Raw genomic sequence first — 21506 nt, forward strand, 5'->3', positions numbered from 1 at the left:
GCAAAAAGAAGGAATAAGTTTGCCTGCATATTGTTTGAAAATCATTAGAGAAACAGATTCCACCACCAAATCTCGTGTAATACGATATTTATCCACTCTCGACAGTTAAATTTTAATAAATATTTAAAACGCTCATCGAGCCTCGCGTTTTAAATTTGAAAATTTAACTGTCTCGAGTGGATAAATATCGTATCACACTATAGAATCTATATTTATCTACATATTGTTCATAACATATGATATTGATATTGTCCTTTCAAGCATGGAAAGGAACAAATACCTGATTGACATAGTGAGGAAAAGAGAAAACTTGTCCAGATATCGTCCTGTCAAAACTATGTTTGATACATCAGTGTATAATGATGACTTGTTGTCAGATTGAGTTTGCCTTTTATTTTGGTTGATAGACTTTTAGCAGACTTATAGACCCTGGACTTACAAAAATATCAAGAAAATCTTACTTGACACATATGTTAATTTTGGGAGTAATGGCACAAATTACAGTGAGATATTCTACTTAACAAATTTCAGGGTCATCAACACCAGTAATTGTCACTCATGTTAGAAATCCATGTCTATTTATGGTACAGAAATGTTCAGATCAGAGTACTCTGAAAAAATTGTCTAGAGCCATCAATTCCTATGCCCGGAGTCCTGTGGCACCTATACCCAAAAAGCTGGCCAGAGGTGAGTATTAGATGCCATTTATTCTCAATTAAACCTCAGTTATAGTTTTGAGTTTTTGTATCAATTGTTTAGTATAGTCAAGGCTACAAAAATCAATGATTTTGGACATTTATCTTTTCAAGTAACTTTCTTGCTTTATGATACAGTAGCTTGCCCAACATCTTTTATCATTAAACCATTACAAGAATTCATTTATTGTCTTAAGAGTCTCTAAAATATTCCCAGTTTCCATTCTCTATTCTATCTTAACTTGGTAAAAATATTTCAATTTAAAACAATTTGTGAAATTGATTTGCAGGCGACATGGTATTATCCAAATTCAAAGATGAACAGTGGTATAGAGCCAGAGTAAGGGACGTAACTGAAGGAAACACTAACAAAAACACATTTGTAGAAGTTCTTTATATAGATTACGGGAATTCACAGAAAGTCCCATTGGATAGGTAAGATGAACAGTGGTATAGAGCTAGAGTAAGGGATGTTCCTAAAGGAAACACTAACCCAACAAAATTGTATTAGTTATTTATTATGGGAATTCACAGAAAATCCCATTGGATAGGTAAGATGAATAGTGTATAGAGCTAGAGTAAGGGATGTTACTGAAGGAGGAAACACTAACACAAACAATATTGTAAAAGCTCTTTATATAGATTATGGGAATTCCCAGACAATTGAAATAAGAAAGAAGTACTGTATCATTTTGTAACTTCATAGTACTACTTACAGAGGTACAAAACTAGTACTTCAAATTTGTAGTACAAATCTAGTCCTGTAAAATTATGATACTTAAAAAGTGCAATATTTTTGAGGTACTACATCAGTTCTATATTATTAAGACACATTTTCAGTACTGTTGAGTTATATAACAAAAATAGCACGTATGCAAAATTAGCTGTTACTTTCATAATCCGACAGGAATTTAGATGGTTACTTGGTTGTTTTATTCATGTCAAAATTTCAGTCATGGCTGGCAGTTATAAAGATTTCTCAAGACTCTTTGCTTAAACTTGAAATTGTGCAGGTATGCTGTATTCCAATTTCATTTATTTCTTAACACTGAAGACTTTTTTTTATGCTCCGCCAATAGGTGAAGGGGGTATTAAGTGTTACCCTTGTCCATCCCGTCCATCCGTCGCATAAGTCCCCAAAATTGGTTTCCGTTCTCTAACTATTTTTTGCCTCAACCAAATGTTATAAAACTTATACACAATGCTTATTACCACAAAACACAGATCAAGTTCGAAATTGCGTGGCGTCACTTTTACTGTTCAGGAATTGTGCTCCTTTATAAACCAAAAAATTGCTGAATTTTTTGTTTACGTTTCTTAACTTTAGTTTGTCTCAACCAAATGTTATGAAACTTATACACAATGCTTATTACCTCAAAACACAGATCAAGTTTGAAATTGGGTGGCGTCACTTTTACCGTTCTTGAGTTATGCCCCTTTATGACTGGAAAAATTGCTAAATCTGTCGTTTCTGTTCTCTTACTTAGGTTTGCCTCAATCAAATGTTATGAAACTTATACACAATGCTTATAACAACGAAACCCAGATCAAGTCCGATTTTGGGTGGCGTTAACATTATATGCAAGTGGGGGTATCATCTGTGTCCCATGGTCACATTCTCCATTTATTTTATTACAGAATAAGAACTATACAGCCAAAGCATTCTAAACAACCTGAGTTATTGATAGAATGCTGTCTTCATGACATAAGACCAGCTAATGAGGTATGTAAAATTATAACAAAATGTTTTTAACAATGTCATATTATTGACTCAAAACAATGATCTACGATATCTTGACCAGTGGATGTATTAATAGAGGTAAGCACATCATTTAACTCTTTTTTGACCACAATTACAAAGTTGTATTGGTAATAAAGATTGATAATAACATTAACGTTGAAAGTGTTTTTATTGTGTTGTCTGACAGGGAGGCTGTTACAACATCTTCTGTCATCTTGCATCGTCCATGTTACACCTTATGTTAATCTGCAACTTCTGGATAAGGGCTTGACAGAATTCCCCCACAGATTCTTCTTCACAACATTAAGTTGGCCACTTGTTATTTTAATATTTCATCTGATTTATTTCTGGATTCAATACCAATACTTGATCTTGCCTATTTTTGCTACTATTATATGGAGATGTGATTCAACACATGTCTGACTTAGAAGAATCTTGCATTATTTAAATCACTGTTATGCCACATGAATGGTTATCAGTAACTACAACACAATGTAAACTGTTCAAAACAATGTCAAAAAGATGTGACCTCAATTGCATGGGTAGATTATTACAAATGTTCTTTAACATTGAGATTAATATGTTAGTGCAATCATATTTAAACTTACTAATACACATATAAGTTTCTGAATTACATGTATTTAGAATTATGTCAAAATAAATCTACTAGGTCTGTATCAGAATATCATAATAGATTCGTCACGGCTCAGGTGAAAATAAAATTCTGTTTATGAAAGCATCACCACAACAAATAAACAACAGTGGGAAGTAGGATTTCACATTAAAATATATAACATTTATGTATGTTGCTTATGTTGGAGGTGGCCGCTCCTTTTATTAAAAACATTTCATGTACATTATCTCCAAAAGACACCAATATTTCTATATATTCATCAATGGGAAATTGTAATCATAGATGGTAATTGCTTTTAGATAGAGATCTAGATATAATAAAAACTTCTCTCTATAATTTATTTTAGACTGGTGCCTGGTCTGAAGAGTCTATATCAACATTTGTTAAAATGACAGAAAATCACACATTAAATCTAGTGGTAGTGAGAGAAGTCAACAATGTCCTACATGTTGACCTTAGTAAACCACCAAATGAAGACATAAAAGATGACAGACCCATATCAGTCAGAGACAGTCTTGTATTCTTAGAATTGGCCAAATTTATCTCTCCAGATGCTGGCAATGTTGTAGGTGAGTATGGCATATAAGTTACAACAAACAAGATAAACATCAAATGCTAGAATTCTTGTTCTTATTGAAAACAGACTATTGTTCATTTTCTGTAAACTTTTGGAGCATATGGAATCAAAGGTTAGAGATTTGGTCCAATGGAAATTCTATGGGATGAAAAGTTTGAGATTTAGTGCAATAGCAATTCTATGGAACAAAAGTTTAAGATTTGTTCCAACAGCAATTCTATTGGATCAACAGTTTTATCTTTGGTCCAATTGTAATTCTATGGGTTCAAAAATTTGAGATCTGGTCCAATGGCAATTCTATTGAATCAAAAGTTTGAGATTTAATCCAATTGTAATTCAATTTGTATTTTGTTCAAAGCAACCATACCCTTCAGCTACCAAACACTAATACATGGTGGTTGCCACTCCTGACCATAGGTTTACTGAGAAGCGTTGAAAAATATACTGAAAGTGCTCTAAATAACTTTCTGGAAATAGAAATTGTTAAAGAAGTCTGATGTATATAGTTATTATCCATTTACAATGAAGTTGATTTTGAATTGATCCACATAACTATGTTTTGATCATTGATTTGACTGTTTTAATTATAGGTCAGACTGCTATAACTATGATTTGATCATTGATTTGACATTTTTAATTATAGGTCAGACTGCTACGAGACGTACATTTATTAAACCAGAACCAAAGAGCAGAGGTTGTACATTTACAGGGTTAGTTACCTGTGCTGGAGATCCATCAGCATTCTATGTTCAAGAGGTAAAAATATCAAAGGTTATTCTGTGGAGAAAGAAGTTGATACTTATTAATTCATGAGTGTAAAATCCAAGAACTTGACAAGCCAAAGTTTATAGTTTGTTAAAAAGGACCAAATTAGCCAGTATATAAATCAAAGAATTGTATTTGTAAACCAGACAAATAGTTTCCAAAAGAAACAAATTAAAGCCAGGCAGACATTTTTCAGTCCCATTTGAACACTAGATATTCAAGGCAACAATTTTCAAGTTTGTTACTGAAAGGAAATAGTTGTTCATTGATAGAGTTTTGTAAACTGGTATTACATACTTTGAAAACATATACTGAAGTTTGTGATAAATTTAAATTTTTTTGTTATAAAACATTATTTCTTTTATGCATTTTTGTCTCGCCTTGACGGAGTCAAAAAGCGAGACATAGGTATGCTGTTTCCGGTGTCGGCGGCGGCAGTGTCAACAATGTATTAGTTTGTGATTAGGTCTAGTTCATGGTGAACCACTAGTGGTAGGTCAATGATATTTGGTATGCAGTTGTATTAGCATTGGCACATCTCATTACCATGGAGATTATTTGGCCCCGCCCCCTCAGTCAAGGTCTATTGACTTGGAAACTTTTCATAGTTAACATGTATTAGTTTGTGATTAGGTCAATTTATGGGGAACCACTAGTGGTAGGTCAATGATATTTGGTATGCAGTTGTATAAGCATTGGCATATCTCATTTCCATGGAGATTATTTGGCTCCGCCCCCTTAGTCATGGTCTATAGACTTTGAAAATTTTGCTAAGTTTACATGTATTAGTTTATGATTAGGTCAGTGCAAGGGGAACCATTAGTGGTAGGCCAATGTTAATTGGTGTTCAGTTGTATAAGCATTAGCACATCTCATTTCCATGGAGAATATTTGGCCCCGCCCCCTCAGTCATGGTCTATTTACTTTGAAACTTTTGCTTAGTTTACATGTATTAGTTTATGATTAGATCAGTTTAAGATGAACTGCTAATGTTAAGTCATTGGTATTTGGTATGCAAATTTATTGGCATTTGCAAGTATCGTTTCCATGGAGAATATATAGCCCCACCCCTGATCATGGTTCATTGACTTTGAAACTTTTACATAGTTTACAAGTTAATGTTTGTGTTTAGGTTTTTTTAAAGGGAACGACTTATAATAAGTCAATGGTATTTGGTATGCAGTTGTATTAGCATTGGCACATCTCATTCCATGGAGATTGTACATGTTTAGCCATGTACCTTCAGTCATGGTTCATCGACTTTGAATATTTGCATTACTTACATGTTAAAGTATTGCAATTTTAATTTCAACATTTGCATTATTAAAATTACAAAAAGGCGAGACATATCTCTGTGATAACAGTTAATTAGTTGTATTATGTTGTTGCTGTCTCCTTGACATATACCCTGCATCTTTTCATGGGTACCAAACGTTTTTTTGTTGATGTTTGATTTCACGGATTTAGACAGATTCTGTATACAAGAAGTTTCTTTTTCTTTGAACACTTGTATTTGTGTTTGACCTTGACCAACGAAATAAACAAAAACTTGTCATCCACAAATAATAATAATTCCACAGTAAATGGAAAATTAAGGAATGAAGTGTAACTCGTGAATAAATCAATTTTATGTGGAATACCAAGTACATGTTAATAACTCGTGAATAAATTAATTTTAGAATACCAAGTATATGTTAATAACTCATGAATAAATCAATTTTATGTGGAATACCAAGTACATGTTAATAACTTGTGAATAAATTAATTTTAGAATACCAAGTATATGTTAATAACTCATGAATAAATCAATTTTATGTGGAAGACCAAGTACATGTTAATAACTCGTGAATAAATCAGTTTTATGTGGAATACCAAGTACATGTTAATAACTCATGAATAAATCAATTTTATGTGGAATACCAAGTACATGTTAATAACTCATGAATAAATAAATTTTATGTGGAATACCAAGTACATGTTAATAACTCATGAATAAATCAATTTTATGTGGAAGACCAAGTACATGTTAATAACTCGTGAATAAATCAGTTTTATGTGGAATACCAAGTACATGTTAATAATGCGTGAATAAATCAATTTCATGTGGAATACCAAGTACATGTTAATAACGCGTGAATAAATCAATTTTATGTGGAGTACCAAGTACATGTTAATAACTCATGAATAAATCAATTTTATGTGGAATAGCAAGTACATGTTAATAACTCATGAATAAATCAATTTTATGTGGAATACCAAGTACATGTTAATAACTCATGAATAAATCAATTTTATGTGGAATACCAAGTACATGTTAATAACTCGTGAATAAATCAATTTTATGTGGAGTACCAAGTACATGTTAATAACTCATTGAACTTCTTTAAATTTAATAATTGCTTTGATGCAATGTGGTACATGATTTTACAATGTATATATGAAAATAAGAAGATATCATATGATTGTCAATGAGACAACTATCTTTAAAGACTAAAGGACAAATATGTAAACAAACTTCACTTTCTTCCCCATTAGATAACAGAAGATTCCACCTATTTTGCCCAGCTGATGGGACAAATGCAGGACAGATACAACAGAGATATGGGAGATTTATGGTTTATATATTGTCCACAGCTTGGTAAGTGATTGAAATTCAGATATGGTACAGCATATCTTCACAATTCTCTGATTATTTAGAATTAATGTTATGGTCAGTTATGCCCCATAGTGTTTCTTCCCCAAGATATTCCAACACTTTTTACCAAGCATTATGTACAAACATTAAAAAGACACTCTGTCCGAAGATCGTTTGGAATCAGAGAAATGTAATTTCTTTTCGGATAAAACGTACATAAGATACAATGTTCTTGCTATTCTAGGTATACCTTATCATATAGCAGACAAATATATATACTACAGTGATCATTTCTGATATATATACTACAGTGATCATTTCTGATATATTTACTACAGTGATCATTTCTGATATATATACTACAGTGATCATTTCTGATATATATACTACAGTGATCATTTCTGATATATAATATTGTTAGATCATTTAGATATAAAGCATTTCAAATGCAAACTAAGATGAACATTCTGGTTCATGTATGAAAACACATGAAGTGTAATGGACAATCATAAAAATTGTTTATTCCTATTTGGTAAAGTTGTCAGATGGATTTAACAATTTAACTGGTAATGATATATCTTTGAGAAATATCTGTTGTAGATATGCCATGTGTTTGTAAATACTCTGGAGATGACATGTGGTATAGGGCAAAGGTCATTGGTATCCCAGGTCAAAAACAAGTGGATGTCCAGTATGTAGATTTTGGAAATACAGAAAGAGTACCTTATTGGAGACTTAGAAAACTACTGGACCATTTCATTATGATGCCTGTACAGGTCAGTTATTTATAGATCTAATGTAATTAACTTCTTTAGTAAATTAGTCACTGCAGCTCAAACATAGATCATGTCATATACTAAATCACTATCCAGAACCTTGAAAATTTTCAGTTAAACCTAAAGTTTTAGTAATTCAACTTTTTCTATAGAGATATATTTTCCAAAAATATGAGATTGGCGATTTTTAGCTTTAAGGCACTTTTATAATCTAAAGATTATAGGTAGGTTTACTTGCTTGGTTACAAACAAGATAATGCATTCAGTGAAAGTGAAATATTCAAATAAAATAAGGAAATGTTATTAAGGATACCATGAACCTATCTAAACTTGACCCATTTGTGACTTATGATTTTAATCTGATAGGGCAGGTGTTTGTGTTGAAATGGGTTATGGTTTAAGGAAAACAAATATCTTTTATGTCCTAGTGCAAAATAATTACTAAAATGAGTATTAGGTCTACACAGGATACACTGTATGTCTTCATAGTTTCAAGTAAACATGAAACATTTTATTTATGGGCCAGCTGAAGCCCGCCTCCGGGTGCGGGATTTTCTCGCTGTGTTGAAGACCCATTGGTGGCCGTCTGCTGTTTGGTCGGGTTGTTGTCTCTTTGACACATTCCCCATTTCCATTCTCAATTTTATAATCAAATATATCTTTGTTGATTGTTATATATGTTTTTGTTTTCAGGCTTTACCATGCAGATTAACAGATATCACTCCAGCTAGTACAGACTGGTCATCAGAGGTCAGTTTTGATCTTGACCCACTGAACTTGAAATTTCTATTGATTCGCTGAACTAAAAACAAACGATCTTCAATTGACCCACTGAAGTTAAAGTTTTCATTGAGCCAATGAATTTATAGGTTCAATTGACCCTCTGAACTTTTATTAGTTTCTATTGATACTAAACTTAAAGTCTCAGGTGGATAGTCGTCTCATTGGCAATCGTACCATATTTCCTTATTTTATATTAAAGCAAACAATTTTCGACTGATTTGCTGAACTTGAAGTTTTTATTGATCCACTGAAATAAAAGCAATACACTGACACAAACAATTTGTTGTCTTAAACAGCAATTTAATCACTTATATATGTTATAATAGTTATAAAAAAAACAGACTTTGATTATAGCATGATGTAGGGTCATATTAGAAAAAAAAAATTCCAAAGAGCCTATTTTTATAGAAGTTAATACCAATACATTTGTTTAAGATTGTTTATAGAGTATTTTGATTTGTTTTTCAGTGTAATAGTTGGTGGATAAGGAAAGTGACTATGAAGGTATTCTCTGTACATGTTACAGGTATGTTGTAATCCTTTAATAGTAACTTGTTCCAACTACATCCTCATTCAATTGATTGGTCATCCATGAATTGCATGAAGCAGTAGCCACTGTAGATTTTACAACAACAGTCTATCTTTTGATTTGATGTCTTGAGTCAGTTGTTTTCAATACTGTACATGTAAAAAGAACTTGTGCATTTATTTAAAATTGTTTCTATATGTGGCATTGTGTAAGCAGTGATTAACAGTCTTCCTGTTATCAGACTCAAACTTAGTCTTATAAGATACAATTTTCTATTTAAAAATTATGAAGTCTTGAATTGCATGTCCTAAGTTCTAACTTTTTTCAATGCGCCATTGTTTTTGAGTGGTTGTCAAAATTTTATAGGTGTCACAAAAATACCAGAATTTTAAATGACAAAACATATTCTCCTGAGATATTAAGGAAAACACAAAAATTGTATGTATAGAAGGTTAAATTATTATTCAACTACAATTACAAATTGTTATATTCAGATTATAAATTTTCTATTATCTATTCTATAGCAATAGTTGTTTGTATGTTACCTTTATTTCAGTAAAATGTATGTGATTAATGCTTTATAACTGAAATATTGAATTTATTGAATCCGAAAGATATGGTAGTACACTTTATCAATGTAATAATGAATTTAAATCAATTATATTTTCAGATGTAGAGGGACCTGAACTGTATGTGATATTACAAGATGACTCGGGTACTTGTACCATTAATGGTGAATTGGTTGGAGCAGGACATGCTTTTAGTACGGGTAAAGGGTCAGTAGTCATTATACATTTATTCAGCTAAGTAAACTTTTACAATCATGTGGAATTTGTTTTTAAGTGTCCTATTGAACATTTTTAAAACTTTCTCTTCTTAAACCACTTGAGCAATAAGAAACAAACTTGACCTGCCTTGTCTTTAGGGTGTCGTACAGTTATGTTCGATGACCCTTAAATCAAACTAATGTGTCCACCATGGCTTAAAAAAGTACATTATCGTAAAACGCATATAATTGTTAAATAACTTGAAAGCCATAATACAATGTGCAAGTAAAGGATGAAATCTGACTGTGGTAAAAATGCTCAATATGTTAAGATGTATCTACTGTTTGTTTCCCTTATAGTTGTTGACTACTAGTCCTGATTGTTTTTAACAAGTTCAGTCATTATTCTGTGTTTTATAGATAACAAGTTGTATCCCCTAGTTATACATGTAACACTCCCAAATGTGTCCATCCCCCCAAACATGTCTATTTCGCCCAAACGTGTCCTTAAAATCCCAAATCGCCCATACGTGTCCAATTTCGCATCCCCAAACGTGTCCGATAATTGTTATTCGCCAAAACGTGTCCACTCTGGGACGCCTGAATGTCTCAAAACTTTTAGCGCTATTATGTTCTCAGTGACGTTAATAACATCTACGACAATTAATTTCTCGGGGACACGATTTAAGATTAGATCCTATAAAAAAAGATTAAAGCCGTATTCAAAAGACATAAATGCTGAAGTATTTTGGCACAATTACTGGAAATTGAAAAAAGGAACAGAGTTTAAAGAAGAACATCCTAAATTTGTTAGCATTTGTTTGTTCAACGCCGGCTGTTTATATTAGTATAATTGCAAGTTTGATTTGCAACATATGAATTTACTCTTCATTGTTGATTGTTTATAGTCCAGTTACAAATATTTCATGCATATTCAGAACGACAACATAAATAAATCTATCTCTTCCTACACGAGGGACATGACTGCGTACTTTTACATCCCACACAGTCAAATGGACGCCCAACTTTGGCAAGGATTTAACTGTCGGTTGGAAGAAGACCTAATTAACCATGTTTCTATTCTCCATTCACGCTTGGAGGTAGGACAATAGATGAAAGAGTAAATTAAAAGGAATATACGTCAATAGAAGAACAATAACCAAAATTTGTTATTAAACAAAATTATAAATTTTAACATTGGTGGACATGACTTGTAATTGTTACTTGAAGGTCAAAAATTAAATTAATTGCATGGGCATTTGAAAATATGGACAAGATTGAGCGTTCATAAAAGGAAACGTTTTGACTTGATATGGACACGTTTGGGGGAATGGACACGTTTGTTCGTTCATAATACTGACACGTTTCGGCACCCTCTTGCAACTGGACATGTTTTGAATTCAGCAACGTCATATGGACACGTTTGGGGGAATCGGACACGTTTGGGGGGATGGACACGTTTCTGAGTGTTACATATATATACAATTATTTATTATTGTTGTGTTTTGCAGGTCTTCGGCTGTACCTCCTCAGTATTTACAACCAGTCATAGACAGCTCAGATGAAAGTGTGGTAAGGTCATGAAAGATACTTATTAGGTTCAGTCCTTGTGGAAGGGACTGATAAAAGATGTTTAACAGATATTTATAAGTTGGAGTCCTTGTGAAGGGGACATACAACAGATATTTGTAACCTTCAGCCCTTGTGAAGGGTAGTACGTATTAAAGATATTTATAAGCTTCAGTCCTTGTGAAGGGTAGGACGTATAATAGATATTCATAAGCTTCAGTCCTTGTGAAGGGGAGGATGTATATTTATAAGCTAAAATCCTTGTGAAGGGGACTGATAACAGATATTTATAAGCATCTGGTTTTTATTACTTCCAAGAATATTTGTTTTATTCACCTGAGATATCAATGGACTGTTCTATAAGTCTGGTTAAAAGCAAATTTGTCCACAGATCTGGTTTGGTCTGCAGAAGTAATACCTGGTTGATAAGATTTCTTAGATTAACTTATAGAGCAATGTTTTCTAAGTTATTTCTTAGGTTAACTTATAGAGCAATGTTTTCTAAGTTATTTCTTAGGTTAACTTATAGAGCAATGTTTTCTAAGTTATTTCTTAGGTTAACTTATAGAGCAATGTTTTCTAAGTTATTTCATAGGTTAACTTATAGAGCAATGTTTTCTAAGTTATTTCTTAGGTTAACTTATAGAACAATGTTTTTCTAAGTTATTTCTTAGGTTAACTTATAGAGCAATGTTTTCTAAGTTATTTCTTAAGTTAACTTATAGAGCAATGTTTTTTTAAGTTATTTCTTAGGTTAACTTATAGAGCAATGTTTTCTAAGTTATTTCTTAGGTTAACTTATAGAGCAATGTTTTCTAAGTTATTTCTTAGGTTAACTTATAGAGCAATGTTATCTCAGTTATTTCTTAGGTTAACTTATAGAGCAATGTTTTCTAAGTTATTTCTTAGGTTAACTTATAGAGCTATGTTTTCTAAGTTAACTTTTGTACAGATTATATGTTTACCTATTATTATTTATTGACGGACAGTTCTGTTAATTTTCAGTCTGTGCAAAGTGAATCATTATTATCAAGGTCAACAGGATCTTACGTTACACCTATCAGTTCTCCACGGAAGCTGGAAACATCACCACTCAGACAACAACAATCACCTGCCAGACGGGATATGGGTCTGTCACCTAAACAACTACAGTCTAGAATATCACCTGGGAGACCTCAGCCATCCAGACAGCAACAATCACCTGCCAGACTTGATATTGGTCTGTCACCTAAACAACCACAGTTAAGATTATCACCTGGGAGAGATGTGGCATCAAGCTCTCCAGTGAAAACATTGTCTCCTCAGAAAGAAAAGTCAGATTCTCCAGAAAAGTATCATAAAAGTACAAGTAGTTCTGGTGAGGATTCATCAAAATCATGTAAGTAAAACCAGTGATAATTAGTATAATCAAATAATAGATCGAACTCCTTTTCAAGTTCAGTGTAAATAAGACATGACACTAGTAGTCACCCAGTGGAGGGTTGATTTGGTAAATTCAATGGAATATTTTAATGCCTTGTTAAAATTACATAAATAAATACATTTGTTTGTTATAATGGATGGTATACTGCAATCCCCTTGTCTTGACCATATGTTCTCCTACATTACTTTCTTTACAATTTACTCGCCTTTTGTATTAAGAAATAATTTGATTATGTCTGTACTAAGTCAGGAAAATGGCCATTGTTATATTATAGTTCGTTTCTGTGTGTGTTACATTTTAATGTTGTGTTTCTGTTGTGTCATAGTTCTCCTCTTATATTTAATGTGTTTCCCTCAGTTTTAGTTTGTAACCCGAATTTGTTTTTTCTCAATCGATTTATGAATTTCGAACAGCGGTATACTACTGTTGCCTTTATTTACCCTTGTATTGTTAAGTTGTACATTGTCAGCTATTAGCAGATCTGCTATGTCCAGTTTTAGGTCACTTTGAATTTTTATTTTGCTAAATAAGCGTGGAAGTTTTCTCAGTGGCTAAGAATGGGTGGGGGTTATATCTCACAAGACTTCATATGCAACTTGATGGAAGATATATCCTTATAAATGCCAACAGAACACTATTTTAGGGCTTATGTAGGTTTATAATACCAATAGAGCATTTGAATGTCCAAATTTAAAGTACTTATTAGCTATTGAGAAGTTCTCATCAAAAAGCAAAGCTTAACGTCATTTTTGTATTGGACAAATTGGAACGTCAGCTTTTCTCTGTAATGGCAGAAATCAATCAATAAGACATTTGGTATATCTAGTCATGTTCCATTGATTGCTTTTTAGGAGTAATGGCCTTAGGATATAAAAAAAATGCTGGAAAACATAAATTTTTACATTTATTTCTGTGATGCCTTATTCAGTTTATTGATATTCAGTAAATAGACATTTAAGAATTAAATTTAAAAAGTTTTGTTCCAGTTCTACACTCTATGGGGTAAAGATGGAGTGAAATGCAAATCAGGATGCTTTTTTGAGAAGAAACTGGTCTTGACTAACTCAGGCTGAAACACTAGACTAGAATGCCAAACATTCTAGCATAATTCAATTAATTGTGAAAGTCAGGAGTAATACATCTTTCTTAGGTTCATGTGTTTTTATGTATATTTGAAATTGTGAAGTTTTAACATATTGTAATACTTACATTTTACAAACTTGATTCTATTATAGCTGCATAGTCTTAATTTGTTTTATGGCTCAACATACTTTTAATTGATACAGGTTATAAACATCTGAGATACATTATATATTTTTATACCCCACGCAACGAGTTGCAGAGGGTATAATGTTTTTGACCCGTCCATCTGTCCGTCCATCAGTCCGTCAGTCCTGTTTCTTGTCATTGCAACTCCTCTCAAACCACACAACAGAATTTCACGAAACCTATTTAGATAATAAGGACATACTATGTAGTAGTGCATATCGACAGGAAATTGCGATTCAATTTTTTTTCTAGGAGTTACGCCCCTTTGAGCTTATTTACTTTAATGTACTACTGCAACAGTTTGTCATCGCAACTCCTCTGATACCACACAACAGAATTTCATGAAACCTTTTTAGATAATAAGGACATACTATGTAGATGTGCATATCGACAGGAAATTACGGTTCAATTTTTATTTCTCCAATGACAATGTGGGGACGTGGGGTATGTGAGTGCACTCACTAAGGTTCTTTAATTGTTGCAGCTTTGCGACTTGATGTGGAAAAAGCCAAGCAGCACACCCCTATCCCCTCTCCTGGTAAAGCTAGTGACACATCTGATCCTGAATCACCAGCTGTGGAGCTAGAAGTTATCATCAGTCAATTCACATCACCCACAGATTTTTATGTACAACTGGCTACTGCAGGAGAAAATGGTCTCAATAGGTAAATATATATTGTAAATATACGTACTTTAAAAACTCTTGTGGCATGATGTTTTGTACCTTTTCATAAACTTATTAGATGATAAACTGAAGAAATTATATTTGATGAAAAATGTTGTATCAGATTGGTATTGATTATGATGATTTTCTTCAAAATTTTGCTACCTTAATGGGTGTTTAACAGATAGTCTCCCTTTGTTAAGTTTACTGTAACTGTTGTTTCTTGACAATGTTTTAATCATTTCTTAATTATTATACCCCACGCAACGAGTTGCTGAGGGTATAATGTTTTTGACCTGTCCGTCCGTCAGTCCGTCAGTCCTGTTTCTTGTCATCGCAACTCCTCTCAAACCACACAACAGAATTTCACGAAACCTTTTTAGATAATAAGGACATACTATGTAGTTGTGCATATCGACAGGAAATTGCGATTCAATTTTTTTTCTAGGAGTTACGCGCCTTTGAACTTATTTGCTTCAATGTACTATGCAACAGTTTGTCATCGCAACTCCTCTGATACCACACAACAGAATTTCATGAAACCTTTTTAGATAATAAGGACATACTATGTAGATGTGCATATCGACAGGAAATTATGATTCAATTTTTTTTCTAGGAGTTACGCCCCTTTGAACTTATTTGCATCAATGTACTACTGCAACAGTTTGTCATCGCAACTCCTCTGAAACCACACAACAGAATTTCATGAAACTTTGTAGATAATAAGGACATACTATGTAGATGTGCATATCGACAGGAAATTATGATTCAATTATTTTTTTTCTAGGAGTTACGCCCCTTTGAACTTATTTGCTTCAATGTACTTCTGCAACAGTTTGTCATCGCAACTCCTCTGATACCACACAACAGAATTTCATGAAACTTTGTAGATAATAAGGACATACTATGTAGATGTGCATATTGACAGGAAATAATGATTCAATTTTTTTTTCTTATACAATTTTTTTTTTTCTTACACATATTTTATTTCTCCAATGACAATGTGGGGACGTGGGGTATGTGAGCGCGCTCACTAAGGTTCTTTAATTTATTTTGTTCTGTTAACCATTTATGTTATAAAAATAACTCAGGCTTATGATTTGATACTTGAATAAGACTCATCAGTGATGCTTGAATAAAAAATGTTTTAAAAAAACCAAATACAGTATAGAGTGGAAGAGTATTGAGGACCCAACATTCAGAGAGGTTTTAACAAATACAGCTATTGTAATCTATTCTTGGGGTAGAAAATCATTAGTATTTGGAACAAGTTTTTTGTATATTTTTTGGATTACATTGAGTTTCAAACATTTAGCAAAATTATGCCATATACATGTAAATGTTGTAGTTTAATGGAAGATGTAGGAAATGAGTATCGTCTGAGTGAGGATCAGTGGGTAACATGGGAGGTTGGAAACTTTTGTGCAGCGAGGCATCCTGAAGATAAAAGATGGTACAGAGCTAAAATACTGAGTATGCCTCATAAAAGTATAGCAGAGGTACTAAATAATAATTATTTATGTGTATTACCTCTCTACTGTATAACCACATACAGGTACTAAATATCAGCTATTTATGTGTATTCTCTATCTATGGTACAGGCACTAAATAACATTTAATGTACTTTCCCTCTTTGGACTGTATAATCAGATATTAGAGAGTTAATAACAGGAATATTCATCTAACTGTGAATTTGTATGATGAGAGATTACAACATTCTTCCCCTTTTTTATAAGGAATTATATATTTTATTGTTAAAGGCCATGTGAAGACATTTGGTGTTAATACAAACAAAGAAATTTCTCTTCACTTTATATATTAAGAAAGGACACAGTTTTGTGTCATAAGAACAAATTTTTGTAAAAATTGTGGCTAGTTTTTGTCTCACCTTGACGGAGTCAAAAAGCGAGACATAGGTATGCTGTTTCGAGCGTCGGCGGAAACAACGGCGGCGGCGGCGTCAACAATGTAATAGTTTGTGATTAGGTCTAGTTCATGGTGAACAACTAGTGGTAGGTCAATGATATTTGGTATGCAGTTGTATTAGCATTGGCACATCTCATTACCATGGAGATTATTTGGCCCCACCCACCTCAGTCAAGGTCTATTGACTTTGAAACTTTGCTTAGTTTACATGTATTAGTTTGTGATTAGGTCAGTTTATGGGGAACCACTAGATGTAGGTCAATGATATTTGGTATGCAGTTGTATAAGCATTGGTATATCTCATTTCCATGGAGATTATTTGTCCCCGCACCCTCATTCATGGTCTATTGACTTTGAAACTTTTGCTTAGTTTTCATGTATTAGTTTGTGATTAGGTCAGTTTAAGGGGAACCGTTAGTGGTAGGTCAATGATAATTTGTATGCAGTTGTATAAGCATTAGCACATCTCATTTCCATGGAGAATATTTGGTCCCTACCCCTCAGTCATGGTCTATTGACTGAAACTTTTGCTTAGTTTACATGTATTAGTTTGTGATTAGTTCAGTTTTAGATGAACCACTAATGTTAAGTCAATGATATTCGGTATGCAAATGTATTGGCATTTGCAAGTTTCATTTCCATGGAGATTATATAACCCCACCCCCTAATTATGGTTCATTGACTTTGAAACTTTTACATAGTTTACAAGTTAATGTTTTCGTTTAGGTTTGTTTAAAGGGAACGACTTATGAGAGGTCAATGGTATTTGGTTTGCAGTTGTATTAGTATTGGCACATCTCATTTCCATGGAGATTGTTTAGCCCTGTACCTTCAGTCATGGTTCATTGACTTTGAATATTTGCATAACTTACATGTTAAAGTATTGCTATTTTAATTTCAACATTTGCATTATCAAAATAACAAATAGGCGAGACATATCTCTGTGTTAACAGTTTATTATTTCTTTACAACTAATTGAACAGTGAATTATGGTATGGATATTTTTTGATGTTCCTCCTGAACCTGTATAAGATTGTTGTTTGTTGTAGGTGTTTATGGTTGTATAAGATTGTTGTTTGTTGTAGGTGTTTATGGTTGTATAAGATTGTTGTTTGTTGTAGGTCTTTATGGTTGTATAAGATTGTTGTTTGTTGTAGGTGTTTATGGTTGATTATGGTTACATTTCTCAAGTTGGTGTATCAGAGATCAGACCATTACAGAAACCATTCTTAAAACAGATGTGCTTCGCCTTTTCTTGTCATTTGGCAGATATTGTGTCAGCTGGAGACATGAAAAAATGGTCCAAAACAGCTTGTGAATTCATGGCAGAAGAAGTCAAAAATATGAAAATGTATATCCAGAAAAAGGTATTGTGAGAATTGTTATATTTTGTTGTTATAAATTTTGAGTTACGAATATCTGATCTGATTGACCACAGAAAAGGTTAAAGAAAAGAGTATGTGGGCAAAACAGATTTATCTTCATGTCATAGATATTATATAATGTGGATTTATTTATTGTGTAGGAACCAATTTTCTTGGATCAAGGAAAATTGTATTTTCATGTATATTTGATTTCATGGTTTTAACAAAATTCTGCATACAAGCCTGTAGACAATGTTTACTTTGATGAACATTTAAATTCATGGTTCACCTGTAGTCATGAAATCCACGAAAATTTGTTTCCCAGGACTAATAATGAATCCACAGTACGAATAATAAGCTGATGTTTTATAGGGGAATACACAGAATGATTCATTACCTATTGATCTTTTGATGGAGGAAGACATTGCAGAGACAGCATTAGAACCTTCCAGGAAACATTACTACAGCCTCACAGACAAACTGATAGAGAAAGGACTAGCTATTCCTATCAACAGGTCAGTTATCCATAAAATACTGTCAGATAGTTAACCTTCCAGGAAACATTATTACAGCCTCACAGACAAACTGATAGAAAAAGGTCTTGCTATTCCTATCAATAGGTTAGTTATCCTTAAAATACTGTCAGATAGTTAACCTTCCAGGAAACATTATTACAGCCTCACAGACAAGCTGATAGAAAAAGGTCTTGCTATTCCAATCAACAGGTCAGTTATCCTTAAAATACTGTCAGATAGTTAACCTTCCAGGAAACATTATTACAGCCTCACAGACAAGCTGATAGAAAAAGGTCTTGCTATTCCAATCAACAGGTCAGTTATCCTTAAAATACTGTCAGATAGTTAACCTTCCAGGAAACATTATTACAGCCTCACAGACAAGCTGATAGAAAAAGGTCTTGCTATTCCAATCAACAGGTCAGTTATCCTTAAAATACTGTCAGATAGTTAACCTTCCAGGAAACATTATTACAGCCTCACAGACAAGCTGATAGAAAAAGGTCTTGCTATTCCAATCAACAGGTCAGTTATCCTTAAAATACTGTCAGATAGTTAACCTTCCAGGAAACATTATTACAGCCTCACAGACAAGCTGATAGAAAAAGGTCTTGCTATTCCAATCAACAGGTCAGTTATCCTTAAAATACTGTCAGATAGTTAACCTTCCAGGAAACATTATTACAGCCTCACAGACAAGCTGATAGAAAAAGGTCTTGCTATTCCAATCAACAGGTCAGTTATCCTTAAAATACTGTCAGATAGTTAACCTTCCAGGAAACATTATTACAGCCTCACAGACAAGCTGATAGAAAAAGGTCTTGCTATTCCAATCAACAGGTCAGTTATCCTTAAAATACTGTCAGATAGTTAACCTTCCAGGAAACATTATTACAGCCTCACAGACAAGCTGATAGAAAAAGGTCTTGCTATTCCAATCAACAGGTCAGTTATCCTTAAAATACTGTCAGATAGTTAACCTTCCAGGAAACATTATTACAGCCTCACAGACAAGCTGATAGAAAAAGGTCTTGCTATTCCAATCAATAGGTTAGTTATCCATAAAATAATGTCAGATAGTTAACCTTCCAGGAAACATTATTACAGCCTCACAGACAAGCTGATAGAAAAAGGTCTTGCTATTCCAATCAACAGGTCAGTTATCCATAAAATAATGTCAGATAGTTAACCTTCCAGGAAACATTATTATAGCCTCACAGACAAGCTGATAGAAAAAGGTCTTGCTATTCCAATCAACAGGTCAGTTATCCTTAAAATACTGTCAGATAGTTAACCTTCCAGGAAACATTATTACAGCCTCACAGACAAGCTGATAGAAAAAGGTCTTGCTATTCCAATCAATAGGTTAGTTATCCATAAAATAATGTCAGATAGTTAACCTTCCAGGAAACATTATTACAGCCTCACAGACAAGCTGATAGAAAAAGGTCTTGCTATTCCAATCAACAGGTCAGTTATCCATAAAATAATGTCAGATAGTTAACCTTCCAGGAAACATTATTATAGCCTCACAGACAAGCTGATAGAAAAAGGTCTTGCTATTCCAATCAACAGGTCAGTTATCCTTAAAATACTGTCAGATAGTTAACCTTCCAGGAAACATTATTACAGCCTCACAGACAAGCTGATAGAAAAAGGTCTTGCTATTCCAATCAATAGGTTAGTTATCCATAAAATAATGTCAGATAGTTAACCTTCCAGGAAACATTATTACAGCCTCACAGACAAGCTGATAGAAAAAGGTCTTGCTATTCCAATCAACAGGTCAGTTATCCATAAAATAATGTCAGATAGTTAACCTTCCAGGAAACATTATTATAGCCTCACAGACAAGCTGATAGAAAAAGGTCTTGCTATTCCAATCAACAGGTCAGTTATCCTTAAAATACTGTCAGATAGTTAACCTTCCAGGAAACATTATTACAGCCTCACAGACAAGCTGATAGAAAAAGGTCTTGCTATTCCAATCAATAGGTTAGTTATCCATAAAATAATGTCAGATAGTTAACCTTCCAGGAAACATTATTACAGCCTCACAGACAAGCTGATAGAAAAAGGTCTTGCTATTCCAATCAACAGGTCAGTTATCCATAAAATAATGTCAGATAGTTAACCTTCCAGGAAACATTATTACAGCCTCACAGACAAGCTGATAGAAAAAGGTCTTGCTATTCCAATCAACAGGTCAGTTATCCATAAAATAATGTCAGATAGTTAACCTTCCAGGAAACATTATTACAGCCTCACAGACAAGCTGATAGAAAAAGGTCTTGCTATTCCAATCAATAGGTTAGTTATCCATAAAATAATGTCAGATAGTTAACCTTCCAGGAAACATTATTACAGCCTCACAGACAAGCTGATAGAAAAAGGTCTTGCTATTCCAATCAATAGGTTAGTTATCCATAAAATACTGTCAGATAGTTAACCTTCCAGGAAACATTATTACAGCCTCACAGACAAGCTGATAGAAAAAGGTCTTGCTATTCCAATCAATAGGTTAGTTATCCATAAAATACTGTCAGATAGTTAACCTTCCAGGAAACATTATTACAGCCTCACAGACAAGCTGATAGAAAAAGGTCTTGCTATTCCAATCAATAGGTTAGTTATCCATAAAATACTGTCAGATAGTTAACCTTCCAGGAAACATTATTACAGCCTCACAGACAAGCTGATAGAAAAAGGTCTTGCTATTCCAATCAATAGGTTAGTTATCCTTAAAATACTGTCAGATAGTTAACCTTCCAGGAAACATTACTACAGCCTCACAGACAAGCTGATAGAAAAAGGTCTTGCTATTCCTATCAACAGGTTAGTTATCCTTAAAATACTGTCAGATATTTAACCTTCC

General features: G+C 33.2%; 1 protein-coding gene across 1 annotated transcript in view; it reads left to right on the forward strand.

Moving 5' to 3' along the window:
* LOC127725343 (RING finger protein 17-like) overlaps positions 1 to 21506 on the forward strand; it is a 69935-nt gene that overhangs the window by 22844 nt on the left and 25585 nt on the right. The window contains exons 15-30 of the mRNA XM_052232274.1: positions 532 to 687; positions 986 to 1130; positions 2334 to 2418; positions 3417 to 3639; positions 4291 to 4403; positions 6948 to 7050; positions 7648 to 7823; positions 8517 to 8573; positions 9075 to 9132; positions 9806 to 9911; positions 11413 to 11473; positions 12476 to 12848; positions 14647 to 14827; positions 16175 to 16325; positions 17910 to 18119; positions 18489 to 18631. Coding sequence (XP_052088234.1) covers positions 532 to 687; positions 986 to 1130; positions 2334 to 2418; positions 3417 to 3639; positions 4291 to 4403; positions 6948 to 7050; positions 7648 to 7823; positions 8517 to 8573; positions 9075 to 9132; positions 9806 to 9911; positions 11413 to 11473; positions 12476 to 12848; positions 14647 to 14827; positions 16175 to 16325; positions 17910 to 18119; positions 18489 to 18631 — 2341 coding nt within the window. The remainder of the gene's footprint in view (positions 1 to 531; positions 688 to 985; positions 1131 to 2333; positions 2419 to 3416; positions 3640 to 4290; positions 4404 to 6947; positions 7051 to 7647; positions 7824 to 8516; positions 8574 to 9074; positions 9133 to 9805; positions 9912 to 11412; positions 11474 to 12475; positions 12849 to 14646; positions 14828 to 16174; positions 16326 to 17909; positions 18120 to 18488; positions 18632 to 21506) is intronic.

This window comes from Mytilus californianus, unplaced genomic scaffold (assembly GCF_021869535.1).
Source record: "Mytilus californianus isolate M0D057914Y unplaced genomic scaffold, xbMytCali1.0.p SCAF_15, whole genome shotgun sequence".
NCBI lineage: Eukaryota > Metazoa > Mollusca > Bivalvia > Mytilida > Mytilidae > Mytilus > Mytilus californianus.